Source organism: Bombina bombina, chromosome 4 (assembly GCF_027579735.1).
Source record: "Bombina bombina isolate aBomBom1 chromosome 4, aBomBom1.pri, whole genome shotgun sequence".
Taxonomy (NCBI): Eukaryota; Metazoa; Chordata; class Amphibia; order Anura; family Bombinatoridae; genus Bombina; species Bombina bombina.
The window spans coordinates 538652631-538665611 of record NC_069502.1 but is presented as its reverse complement, the minus strand read 5'-3'; the positions used below and the strand labels follow the sequence as shown (position 1 = coordinate 538665611).

Here is a 12981-nt window from a genome sequence, read left to right as displayed (position 1 = left end):
GAGAAAGGCTAGGACGATGTCCGTATGAGCCTTTGCCTTTGACAGAGACGACGCTTGAATCAGGATGTCGTCCAAGTACGGTACTACTGCAATGCCCCTTGGTCTTAGAACCGCTAGAAGGGACCCTAGTACCTTTGTGAAAATTCTCGGAGCAGTGGCTAACCCGAAAGGAAGTGCCACAAACTGGTAATGCTTGTCCAGAAAAGCGAACCTTAGGAACTGATGATGTTCCTTGTGGATAGGAATATGGAGGTACGCATCCTTTAAATCCACCGTGGTCATGAATTGACCTTCCTGGATGGTAGGAAGGATCGATCGAATGGTTTCCATTTTGAACAATGGGACCCTGAGAAATTTGTTTAGGATCTTGAGATCTAGAATTGGTCTGAACGTTCCCTCTTTTTTGGGAACTATGAACAGGTTGGATTAAAACCCCATCCCTTGTTCTCTTATTGGAACTGGATGAATTACTCCCATCCTTAACAGGTCTTCTACACAATGTAAGAATGCCTGTCTTTTTATTTGGTTTGAAGATAATTGAGACCTGTGGAACCTTCCCCTTGGGGTTAGTTCCTTGAATTCCAGGAGATAACCTTGAGAAACTATTTCTAGTGGCCAAGGATCCTGAACATCTCTTGCCCAGGCCTGAGCAAAGAGAGAAAGTCTGCCCCCCACCAGATCCGGTCCCGGATCGGGGGCCATCCCTTCATGCTGTTTTGGTAGCAGTGGCAGGCTTCTTGGCCTGCTTACCCTTGTTCCAGCCTTGCATCGGTCTCCAGGCTGGTTTGGGTTGAGAAGTATTACCCTCTTGCTTAGAGGATGTAGAAGTAGAGGCTGGTCCGTTTCTGCGAAAGGGACGAAAATTAGGCTTATTTCTAGCCTTAAAAGACCTATCCTGAGGAAGGGCATGGCCCTTTCCTCCGGTGATGTCTGAAATAATCTCTTTCAAATCAGGCCCAAACAGTGTTTTGCCCTTGAAAGGGATGTTAAGTAATTTTGTCTTGGAAGACACATCCGCTGACCAAGACTTCAGCCAGAGCGCTCTGCGCGCCACGATAGCAAACCCTGAGTTTTTCGCCGCTAATCTCGCTAATTGCAAAGCGGCATCTAGAATAAAAGAGTTAGCCAATTTAAGTGCATGAACTCTGCCCATAATCTCCTCATACGAAGATTCTTTATCGAGCGACTTTTCTAGTTCTTCGAACCAGAAACACGCTGCCGTAGTGACAGGAACAATGCATGAAATTGGTTGAAGAAGGTAACCTTGCTGAACAAACATTTTTTTAAGCAAACCCTATAATTTTTTATCCATAGGATCTTTAAAAGCACAACTATCTTCTATGGGAATAGTAGTGCGTTTGTTTAGAGTAGAGACCGCCCCCTCGACCTTAGGGACTGTCTGCCATAAGTCCTTTCTGGGGTCGACTATAGGAAATAATTTCTTAAATATAGGGGGAGGTACAAAAGGTATGCCGGGCCTTTCCCATTCCTTGTTTACTATATCCGCCACCCGCTTGGGTATAGGAAAAACATCGGGGGGCACCGGAACCTCTAGGAACTTATCCATCTTACATAATTTCTCTGGAATGACCAAATTGTCACAATCATCCAGAGTAGATAATACCTCCTTAAGCAGTGCGCGGAGATGTTCTAATTTAAATTTAAATGTTACAACATCAGGTTCAGCTTGTTGAGAAATTTTCCCTGAATCTGAAATTTCTCCCTCAGACAAAACCTCCCTCCTGGCCCCTTCAGATTGGTGTGAGGGTATGTCAGAAGCGTTATCATCAGCGTCCTCTTGCTCTTCAGTGTTTAAAACAGAGCAATCGCCCTTTCTTTGATAAGTAGGCATTTTAGATAAAATATTTGCAATAGAATTATCCATAACAGCCGTTAATTGTTGCATAGTAATAAGTATTGGCGCACTAGATGTACTAGGGGCCTCTTGTGTGGGCAAAACTGGTGTAGACACAGAAGGGGGTGATGCAGTACCATGCTTACTCCCCTCATCTGAAGAATCATCTTGGGCACTATTATTATCTGTGGCATCATTGTCCCTACTTTGTTTGGACACCATGTCACAATTATCACATATATTCAAATGGGGAGACACATTGGCTTTCATACATATAGAACATTGTTTATCTGATGGTTCAGACATGTTAAACAGGCTTAAACTTGTCAACAAAGCACAAAAAACGTTTTAAAATAAAACCGTTACTGTCACTTTAAATTTTAAACAGAACACACTTTATTACTGAATATGCGAAAAAGTATGAAGCAATTGTTCAAAATTCACCAAAATTTCACCACAGTGTCTTAAAGCCTTAAAAGTATTGCACACCAAATTTGAAAGCTTTAACCCTTAAAATAACGGAACCGGAGCCGTTTTTACATTTAACCCCTATACAGTCCCAGGAATCTGCTTTGCTGAGACCCAACCAAGCCCAGAGGGGAATACGATACCAAATGACGCCTTCTGTAAGCTTTTTCAGTGGATCTTAGCTCCTCACACATGCATCTGCATGCCTTGCCTTCCAAAAACAACTGCGCATTAGTGGCGCGAAAATGAGGCTCTGCCTATGACTAGAGAAAGGCCCCCATCTGAAAAAGGTGTTCATACAGTGCCTGCCGTTTTCTAACAACAATCCCCAAGATTATAATAACTATAAAGCGCTATAATCTGTCAAATATGCTTAGCAAGTAATCGTTTTAGCCCAGAAAAATGTCTACCAGTTTTTTTAAGCCCTTATAAAGCCTTTATTCTCATACTTAATCTAAGAAAATGGCTTACCGGTCCCCATAGGGAAAATGACAGCCTTCCAGCATTACCAAGTCGTGTTAGAAATGTGGCCATCATACCTCAGGCAGAAAAGTCTGCCAACTGCTTCCCCCAACTGAAGTTACTTCATCTCAACAGTCCTGTGTGGAAACAGCAATCGATTTTAGTAACGTTTGCTAAAATCATCTTCCTCTCACAAACAGAAATCTTCTTCTCTTTTCTGTTTCAGAGTAAATAGTACATACCAGCACTATTTTAAAATAACAAACACTTGATTGAAGAATAAAAACTACATTTAAACACCAAAAAACTCTTAGCCATCTCCGTGGAGATGTTGCCTGTGCAACGGCAAAGAGAATGACTGTGGTAGGCGGAGCCTAGGAGGGATCATATGACCAGCTTTGCTGGGCTCTTTGCCATTTCCTGTTGGGGAAGAGAATAACCCACAAGTAAGGATGACGCCGTGGACCGGACACACCTATGTTGGAGAAAAAGGATTCCAGTTTACTTCTATTATCAAATTTGCTTTGTTCCCATTGTATTCTTTGTTGTCTAAAGCACAACATGGCAGGAAATAGTGCTGCCATCTAGTGGATAACATTGCCGCAAACCTGCAGCATTAAAGTGTTCCAAATATGTGCATGCACCTGAGATTAAAGGGACAGTATACTATAAAATTGTTTTCAAAATTTAAATTGAAAGAAAGAGAACAGCACTCCATGAGATAGAACAGAAGCTGGAATAACTTCCATGCATGTTCATTTTTATTGAATTCCTCAGGGTGCCAGTTCTTTTAGCACACTATGCCCCTTCACAGAGAAAAAATATCCTGTAGCATATCAGTCTGACCCTGCCCAATGACAGTCCAGCGCCGAAATACCAGGCAATTCTTCTCTGAACAAGGGAAGCAACAACCCAAACGATTGTCTGGGGTTGTTGCTTCCCTTGTTCAGAGAAGAATTGCCTGGTATTTCGGCGCTGGACTGTCATTGGGCAGGATCAGACTGATATGCTACAGGATATTTTTTCTCTGTGAAGGGGCATAGTGTGCTAAAAGAACGCGCACCCTGAGGAATTCAATAAAAATGAACATGCATGGAAGTTATTCCAGCTTCTGTTCTATCTCATGGAGTGCTGTTCTCTCTCTTTTGATTTTTATAAAATTGTTTTCCCTTAACCCTTTGAATGCTAAGCACTTTCCCACCTGGGTGCTAAGCTGATTTGAGGTTTTTTTTAAAAAATTTAAAATATATATTTTTTTAACAACCCCCCCCCCACAGATCCCCAAGACTTATACCATTGGAAAGGTTTGGCGATTACCTTTCCAACGGTGGGTATTGGGGGTCTGTAGCTGCTTGGATGCCAGAGATATAGGCTTCTAAGCAGCATGCCCCCTTTCCCTATACTGTCCATTGTCTTTTTTTAATAAAGTTGCGCGGTGACGCACTGGGAGTGCAATTTCTTCTACTGGCTGTGTTAACAGAGCTTGGCCTGGAGGCCAAAAACTTTCAGGATAGGTGGGGATACCAAAGGCTAAATAAACTATTTTAACTGCCAATATAAGGGTAATGGAAATACTTGTCAACAATTTAATACACTCCAGCAGGTAAAGTGGATCATTGGGAAGAAATTAAAGGGGATAAATCTTTTGAGTAAACTGTCCCTTTAAGCCCCTGCTTTTTAACAAAGGATGCCAAGAGTACAAAGATATTCAGATAATAGAAGTAAATTAGAAAGTTGTTTACAAATTGTGTATGTGTGTGTGTGTGTGGGGGGGGGGGCGAATGTAGCTTTTGTAGCAGCTGATATTTTCTTAAACGTCCCTTTAAGACGTAAAAGTGTTATTCCTTTTTTGGTTTTCCTTCAAGCCTATGAAAAGTTTAATCTTGGATTTACTAACTAAAAATACAAATGTTAACATGCAAATATCTATTCAAAAGCATGTGTCAAAACTGGCAATCATTTTCCAAAAATTAAATTTGAGCCCTCTTAGCCTCTATATATAAATGAACATTAAATGTTAATATTTCTCATAAAATTCACAAGTATATATGAACGCTTAATTGATGGTATATAGAATGGATTCATGTGAAAAATAATAGCTAATGAAACAAAGCATTTAAAAACGTTTCTTCAACTAAAAATAAATAATAATACCGGAAAACTGCCAGGTCGTAGAAATAGGTTTGCTGGAGTTTGAGGCTGCCCACAATCTGACAGTCTATCGTATGGAGTGGACATTGGTCCAACTTCCTTTTTCATCACGGGGGTTCGAAAACTAAAGAAGAAACAATGTTTTAGTCATTATAATAGAAAAACCTCAGAATGTAAAAATAAATTTAGAATCAGCCATAAAACTAGAAGGTTTTGATTTCTGACTTATAAGACACCACTGCTTGCTTAGCCTGTACATTGCGTCCAAGGCTTTTTTCGTTCTTTCTCCAGAGGAACTGCTTTTTTTGGAATTGTTTAAGGTGCAAATAATGACCTTTGAGAAACAAAACAAGCTATTTGTAAGATTAACAAATTAGGGTCATTTACAGCGCGGGACTTTGTGTTGAAATCATTTGCTTGGGTTAAACACAATAAGAAAAGAGAATGTTTAAAAGACAATATATATATAAAAAATTTACACTATACATGTAGTAGTCACTGTGTAGTGTCTCTGAATTCATCTTAGCGCTAAATGTTTTCATGGGTACTAAACAACATTTATAAAACAGTTTTAACGTAAAGGAACTTTAAATCCAAAAAAATTATTTCATGATTCAGACAGAGCATACAATTTTAAAAGTTTCCAATTTATTTATATTATCAAATTTGCTTCATTCTCTCTGTATACTTTATTGAAGAGATATCTAGACGTAACGTGCACATGCCTGGGAGACTTACATAGCAGGAAATAGTGCTGCCATCTAGTGCTTTTGCTGATGTATAATATTCTTACAAAACTGCTGCCATATATTGCAGCAGTAATGTGCACACTCCTGAGCTTCTCTCCCTACTTTTCAAAAAAGGATGCCAAGAAAACAAAAATAAAAATAATGTAATTATAGAAGCAACATTGGAAAGTTCATTGAAATTGTATGTTCTATCGGAATCATGAAATATTTTTGTTTGTGTGTGTGTGTGTGTGGGGGGGGGGTTATGGCCCTTTAAAAAGATCTCTAATTATTAAATTATTTTTGGACAGACATTACATATAAATGCAGTGTTACAAATAAAAACAAAATGAATTGTATTTTCTAGTTACCAATCCATATAGTCCTCTTTTGGTTTATGAACTGGTGTTTTACACTCAGGTACCGGATCACATTTCCTAAGCGATGGTCCCTGCACACACCTGGAAACCGGTTTAGAAAGTGGCTCCAGACTCATTCGTCTACCCTAAAAAAGATTTCTCCATAAGTTTCATGTTACAGAGAAAACCGTTTACTTTGAACTTTTTTTCAATTATCACTCATTTTTTTGAAACCCAGAATTACCTCCGATGAAAAAATGTCATTTGGTGTCTCCGGGACTTTCCATCTCCATTCTTTTTCAGCACTGTTTGGTTTGGGAGGATCAGGCTGCTTTGTATCTGCCATAACCTTTGGCTCAGGTTTGAATGGAGTGTTATTTTCTTGAAAATTAATTTGAGGTACAGGAGTATCTTGATCAAATGTATGTACATCTAAAAGAAGTATATAAATATATATTGTATTAAAACCAAAATAGATTAAACACATCACACAAAACACCCTATTGACTGACACTAGATCGCCAGTATCATCAGGAAAAATATTTATCCACAAATATTTATTTATATTTGAATAACATTTGTAGTGGAATAATTACAGCAAACTGGGGTTAATTGAAAACAACAGAAATGGCTAAAATGTTATAGGGATTCAGATCATTAAAAGGGCATTGCAATTAAAATAAACAGAAAGTCAGACTGTAGACAATCCCATAATTGTTGTTTGTTGTATAACACTGTTGCCTCTTTGTAGTTGCCATTTTGATAAATAGCTGCAGATTTGCCTAATTATTATATTTCTTTTATTTATACATTGCCATTTTCAGTGTTAAAAAGAAAATAACACTAAAAACACGAGTATAGAAAGCTTCAGAAAACATACAAGTGAAAACAGACTAAAAAAAAAAAAAAACTTACCTTGATTTCCTTTGACAGTGAGGGTTGAACTAGTTCTGTTAAAGTGATTCATTTCTAAGCTGTCTTCAGTGGACTGTTCCATGTTTGTAGGGCTGTGGTTCACTGGAAACTAGATAAAACATTATTCATTTTATAGGGATAGACTTATGCTAGATGATTTGATGTCACACATTTACATAATAAATAACAAAATTTATGCTTACCTGATAAATTTATTTCTCTTGTGGTGTATCCAGTCCACGGATCATCCATTACTTGTGGGATATTCTCCTTCCCAACAGGAAGCTGCAAGAGGATAACCCACAGCAGAGCTGTCTATATAGCTCCTCCCCTAACTGCCAACCCCCAGTCATTCGACCGAAGACAAGCAAGAGAAAGGAGAAACTAGGGTGCAGTGGTGACTGTAGTTTAAAAATAAAAAAACACCTGCCTTAAAATGACAGGGCGGGCCGTGGACTGGATACACCACAAGAGAAATAAATTCATCAGGTAAGCATAAATTTTGCTTTCTCTTGTAAGGTGTAGTCCACGGATCATCCATTACTTGTGGGATACCAATACCAAAGCTATAGGACACGGATGAAGGGAGGGACAAGGCAGGCGCTTAAACGGAAGGCACCACTGCCTGTAAGACCTTTCTGCCAAAAATAGCCTCCGAAGAAGCAAAAGTATCAAATTTGTAGAATTTAGAAAATGTATGAAGAGAAGACCAAGTCGCCGCCTTACAAATCTGTTCAACAGAAGCCTCATTCTTAAAAGCCCATGTGGAAGCTACCGCTCTAGTAGAATGAGCTGTAATTCTTTCAGGAGGCTGCTGGCCAGCAGTCTCATAAGCTAAGCGTATTATACTCCTTAGCCAAAAAGAAAGAGAAGTTGCCGAAGCCTTTTGGCCTCTCCTCTGTCCAGAGTAGACAACAAACAATGCAGATGTTTGACGAAAATCTTTAGTAGCTTGTAAATAAAACTTTAAAGAACGAACCACGTCAAGATTGTGTAATAGACGTTACTTATTTGAAGAAGGATTAGGACACAGTGACGGAACAACAATCTCCTGATTGATATTTTTATTAGACACCACCTTAGGTAGAAAACCAGGTTTGGTACGTAACACTACCTTATCTGCATGGAAAATGAGATAAGGGGAATCACATTGTAAAGCAGATAACTCCGAAACTCTTCGAGCCGAGGAGATAGCTACTAAAAACAGAACTTTCCAAGATAAGAGCTTAACATCTATGGAATGCAAAGGTTCAAACGGAACCCCTTGAAGAACTTTAAGAACTAAATTTAAACTCCATGGCGGAGCAACAGGTTTAAACACAGGCTTGATTCTAACCAGAGCCTGACAAAATGCCTGAACATCTGGAACCTCAGCCAGACGTTTGTGCAAAAGAATAGACAGAGCAGAAATCTGTCCCTTTAAGGAACTAGCTGACAAACCTTTCTCCAATCCTTCTTAGAGAAAGGATAATATCCTAGGAATCCTGACTTTACTCCATGAGTAACCTTTGGATTCACACCAATGAAGATATTTACACCATATCTTATGATAGATTTTCCTGGTGACAGGCTTTCGTGCGTGTATTAAGGTATCAATGACCGACTCGGAGAAACCACGCTTTGATAAAATCAAGCGTTCAATCTCCAAGCAGTCAGACGCAGAGAAACTAGATTTGGATGGTTGAAAGGACCCTGAAGTAGAAGGTCCTGTCTCAGCGGCAGAGTCCATGGTGGAAAGGATGACATGTCCACCAGATCTGCATACCAAGTCCTGCGTGGCCACGCAGGTGCTATCAAAATTACTGAAGCTCTCTCCTGCTTGATCTTGGCAATCAGACGAGGGAGCAGAGGAAACGGTGGAAACACATAAGCCAGGTTGAAGGACCAAAGGCGCTGCTAGAGCATCTATCAGTGCTGCCTTGGGATCCCTGGACCTGGATCCGTAACAAGGAAGCTTGGCGTTCTGACGAGACGCCATGAGATCCAGTTCTGGTTTGTCTCAAAGTTGAATCAACTGTGCAAATATCTCCGGATGGAGTTCCCACTCCCCCGGATGAAAAGTCTGTCGACTTAGAAAATCCGCCTCCCAGTTCTCTACTCCTGGGATATGGTTAGCTGATAGATGGCAAGAGTGAATCTCTGCCAACAAAATTATCTTTGAAACCTCCAACATTGCTAGGGAACTCCTTGTTCCCCCTTGATGGTTGATGTAAGCTACAGTCGTGATGTTGTCCGACTGAAATCTGATGAACCTGACCGCAGCAAGCTGAGGCCAAGCCTGAAGAGCATTGAATATCGCTCTTAGTTCCAGAATGTTTATCGGAAGGAGTGTCTCCTCCTGAGTCCACGAGCCCTGAGCCTTCAGGGAGTTCCAGACTGCACCCCAGCCCAGAAGGCTGGCATCTGTTGTTACTATTGTCCAATCTGGCCTGCGGAAAGACATACCCTTGGACAGATGGACCCGAGATAGCCACCAGAGAAGAGAATCCCTGGTCTCTTGATCCAGATTTAGTAGAGGGGACAAATCTGTGTAATCCCCATTCCACTGATTGAGCATGCAGAGTTGCAGCGGTCTGAGATGTAGACAGCAAACGGCCCTATGTCCATTGCCGCTACCATTAAGCCGATTACTTCCATACACTGAGCCACTGAAGGGCGAGAAGTAGAATAAAGAACACGGCAGGAATTTAGAAGTTTTGAAAACCTGGCCTCTGTCAGGTAAATCTTCATTTCTACAGAATCTATCAGAGTTCCTAGGAAGGAAACTCTTGTGAGAGGGGATAGAGAACTCTTTTCTTCGTTCACTTTCCACCCATGAGACCTCAGGAATGCCAGAACAATGTTCGTATGGGACATGGCGATTTGAAAATTTGACGCCTGTATCAGAATGTCATCTAGATAAGAGGCTACTGCTATACCCCGCGGCCTTAGAAACGCCAGGTGTGACCCCAGAACCTTTGTAAAGATTCTTGGTGCCGTGGCTAACCCAAAGGGAAGAGCCACAAACTGGTAATGCCTGTCTAGGAAGGCGAACCTGAGAAACCGATGATGATCTCTGTGTATCGGAATGTGAAGATAAGCATCCTTTAAATCCACGGTAGTCATATATTGACCCTCCTGGATCATAGGTAGGATGGTTCGAATAGTCTCCATCTTGAAGGATGGGACCCTGAGAAATTTGTTTAAGATCTTGAGATCTAAGATTGGTCTGAAGGTTCCCTCTTTCTTGGGAACCACCGACAGATTTGAATAGAAGCCCTGCCCCTCCTTTGGAACTGGGTGGATCACTCCCATAACTAGGAGGTCTTGAACACAATGTAAGAATGCCTCTCTCTTTATCTGGTTTGCAGATAATTGTGAGAGATGAAATCTTCCTTTTGGAGAAAAAACTTTGAAGTCCAGAAGATATCCCTGGGACACAATTTCCAACGCCCAGGGATCCTGGACATCTCTTGCCCAAGCCTGGGCGAAGAGAGAAAGTCTGCCCCCTACTAGATCCGTTACCGGATCGGGGGCTAATCTTTCATGCAGTCTTAGAGGCAGCAGCACGTTTTTTGGCCTGCTTTCCTTTGTTCCAAGCCTGGTTAGGTCTCCAGACCGGCTTGGACTGGGCAAAATTTCCCTCTTGTTTTGTATTAGAGGAAGTTGAAGCTGCGCCACTCTTGAAGTTTCGAAAGGCACGAAAATTAGTCTGTTTGGTCCTTAATTTGTTGGACCTATCCTGAGGAAGGGCGTGACCTTTTCCTCCAGTAAAATCAGAAATGATCTCCTTCAGTCCGGGCCCGAATAGGGTCTGCCCTTTGAAGGGAATGTTGAGAAGCTTAGACCAGGATTTAAGCCATAACGCCCTATGCGCTTGAATAGCAAAACCTGAGTTCTTAGCCGTTAGTTTGGTTAAATGAACGACGGCGTCAGAAACAAATGAATTGGCTATCTTAAGAGCTTTAAGCTTGTCAAGTATATCATCCAATGGGGTTTCTACCTGTAGAGCCTCTTCCAGAGACTCAAACCAGAAGGCAGCAGCAGCAGTGCCAGGGGCAATGCATGCAAGAGGCTGGAGAATAAAACCTTGTTGAATAAACATTTTCTTAAGGTAACCCTGTAATTTTTTATCCATTGGATCTAGGAAAGCACAACTGCCCTCGACAGGGATAGTTGTACGCTTAGCTAGGGTAGAGACTGCTCCCTCCACCTTAGGGACCGTTTGCCACAAGTCCCGTGTAGCGGCATCTATGGGAAACATCTTTTTAAAAACAGGAGGGGGAGAGAACGGTACACCTGGTCTATCCCATTCCTTAGTAATAATTTCTGAAAACCTCTTAGGTATTGGAAAAACATCAGTGTAAACAGGCACTGCATAGTATTTATCCAATCTACACAATTTCTCTGGGACTATAATGGTGTCACAGTCATCCAGAGTAGCCAAAACCTCCCTGAGCAACACGCGGAGGTGTTCAAGCTTTAATTTAAATGTAGACATATCAGAATCAGGTTGAAGCATCTTCCCTGAGTCAGAAAAATCACCCACAGATAGAAGCTCTCCTTCCTCAGCTTCTGCATATTGTGAGGGGATATCAGACATAGCTACTAAAGCGTCAGAGAGCTCTGTATTTTTTCTAGCTCCAGAGCTGTCTCGCTTTCCTTGTAACCCTGGTAGTTTGGACAATACCGCTGTAAGGGTATGATCCATAACTGCCGCCATGTCTTGTAAGGTAAACGCTATGGGCGCGCTAGATGTACTTGGCGTCTCTTGAGCGGGCGTCCCTTGAGCGGGAGTTATAGGTTCTGACACGTGGGGAGAGTTAGTCGGCATAACTTCCCCCTTGTCAGTTTCCTCTGGTGATAAATCTTTTAAAGCCAGAATATGATCTTTATAACTTATAGTAAGATCAGTGCATTTGGTACACATTCTAAGAGGGGGTTCCACAATGGCTTCTAAACATAATTAACAAGGAGTTTCCTCTATGTCAGGCATGTTTAACAGACTAGTAATGAGAGCAGCAAGCTTTGAAAACACTTTAATTAATGTAAAAAAGCAGAATATAAAAAACGGTACTGTGCCTTTAAGGGAAAAAAACAAACACAAAAACTGCAAAACAGTGAAAAAAGCAGTTAACTCTATGAAATTTTAACAGTGTATGTACTAGACTAAAATAGCATTGCACCCACTTGCAAATGGATGATTAACCCCTTAGGCTCAAAAAACGAAGCAAAAAAACAGTAAAACCGTTATAACAGTCACAGGCAAACTGCCACAGCTCTACTGTGGCTCCTACCTTCCCATAAAACGACTTTTGTAGGCACAAAAACCCTTTACAGAGGTCCAATATGTCAGGGGACTCCATCAGGGAAGCTGGATGTCTCAGAATGTAAAAACTACTGCGCAATTAGAGCGCGAAAATAGGCCCCTCCCACCATGCACTCAAAGTCAGAGGCCCTAAAAAAACTACCCTTAGGAGTCAAATAACAGCCATGTGGAAAACTAGGCCCCAAATAAAGATTTATCACCCTTAGTAAAAAAAACGTTTCTTATACATCCTGTAAACGTTTAACATACTAAGCCATAAGGGCAAGTAACATAAAAATTACCCTTTACTGCAAGCATGATGCCAGTCATTATTAAACCACTGTAATCAGGCTTACCTCAAATAAATCAGGCACTTTCAGCATTTTCTAGACTTCTTATCATCTCTCTAGAAATAAATATACTGAACATACCTCAAAGCAGTTAATTCTGCAGGCCGTTCTCCCAGCTGAAGTTTTCCCATACTCTTCAGTTATTTGTGAGAACAGCAGTGGATCTTAGTTACAACCTGCTAAGATCATCAAAAACCTCAGGCAAAACACTTCTAATTTCTGCCTGAGGTAAAAACAGTACAACTCCGATAAACTACACTAAGTCACCACATCTCTCTAGCTACTTCCCTTTTCGAGAGCTGCAAGAGAATGACTGGGGGTTGGCAGTTAGGGGAGGAGCTATATAGACAGCTCTGCTGTGGGTGATCCTCTTGCAGCTTCCTGTTGGGAAGGAGAATATCCCACA

General features: G+C 41.1%; 1 protein-coding gene across 1 annotated transcript in view; it reads right to left on the bottom strand.

Annotated features, from left to right (window-relative positions):
• TTK (TTK protein kinase) overlaps window positions 1–12981 on the bottom strand; it is a 151978-nt gene that overhangs the window by 67540 nt on the left and 71457 nt on the right. Inside the window, exons 10-13 of the mRNA XM_053712017.1 lie at window positions 6939–7047; window positions 6268–6455; window positions 6036–6169; window positions 4940–5060 (exon numbers count right to left, since the gene is read on the bottom strand). Coding sequence (XP_053567992.1) covers window positions 4940–5060; window positions 6036–6169; window positions 6268–6455; window positions 6939–7047 — 552 coding nt within the window. The remainder of the gene's footprint in view (window positions 1–4939; window positions 5061–6035; window positions 6170–6267; window positions 6456–6938; window positions 7048–12981) is intronic.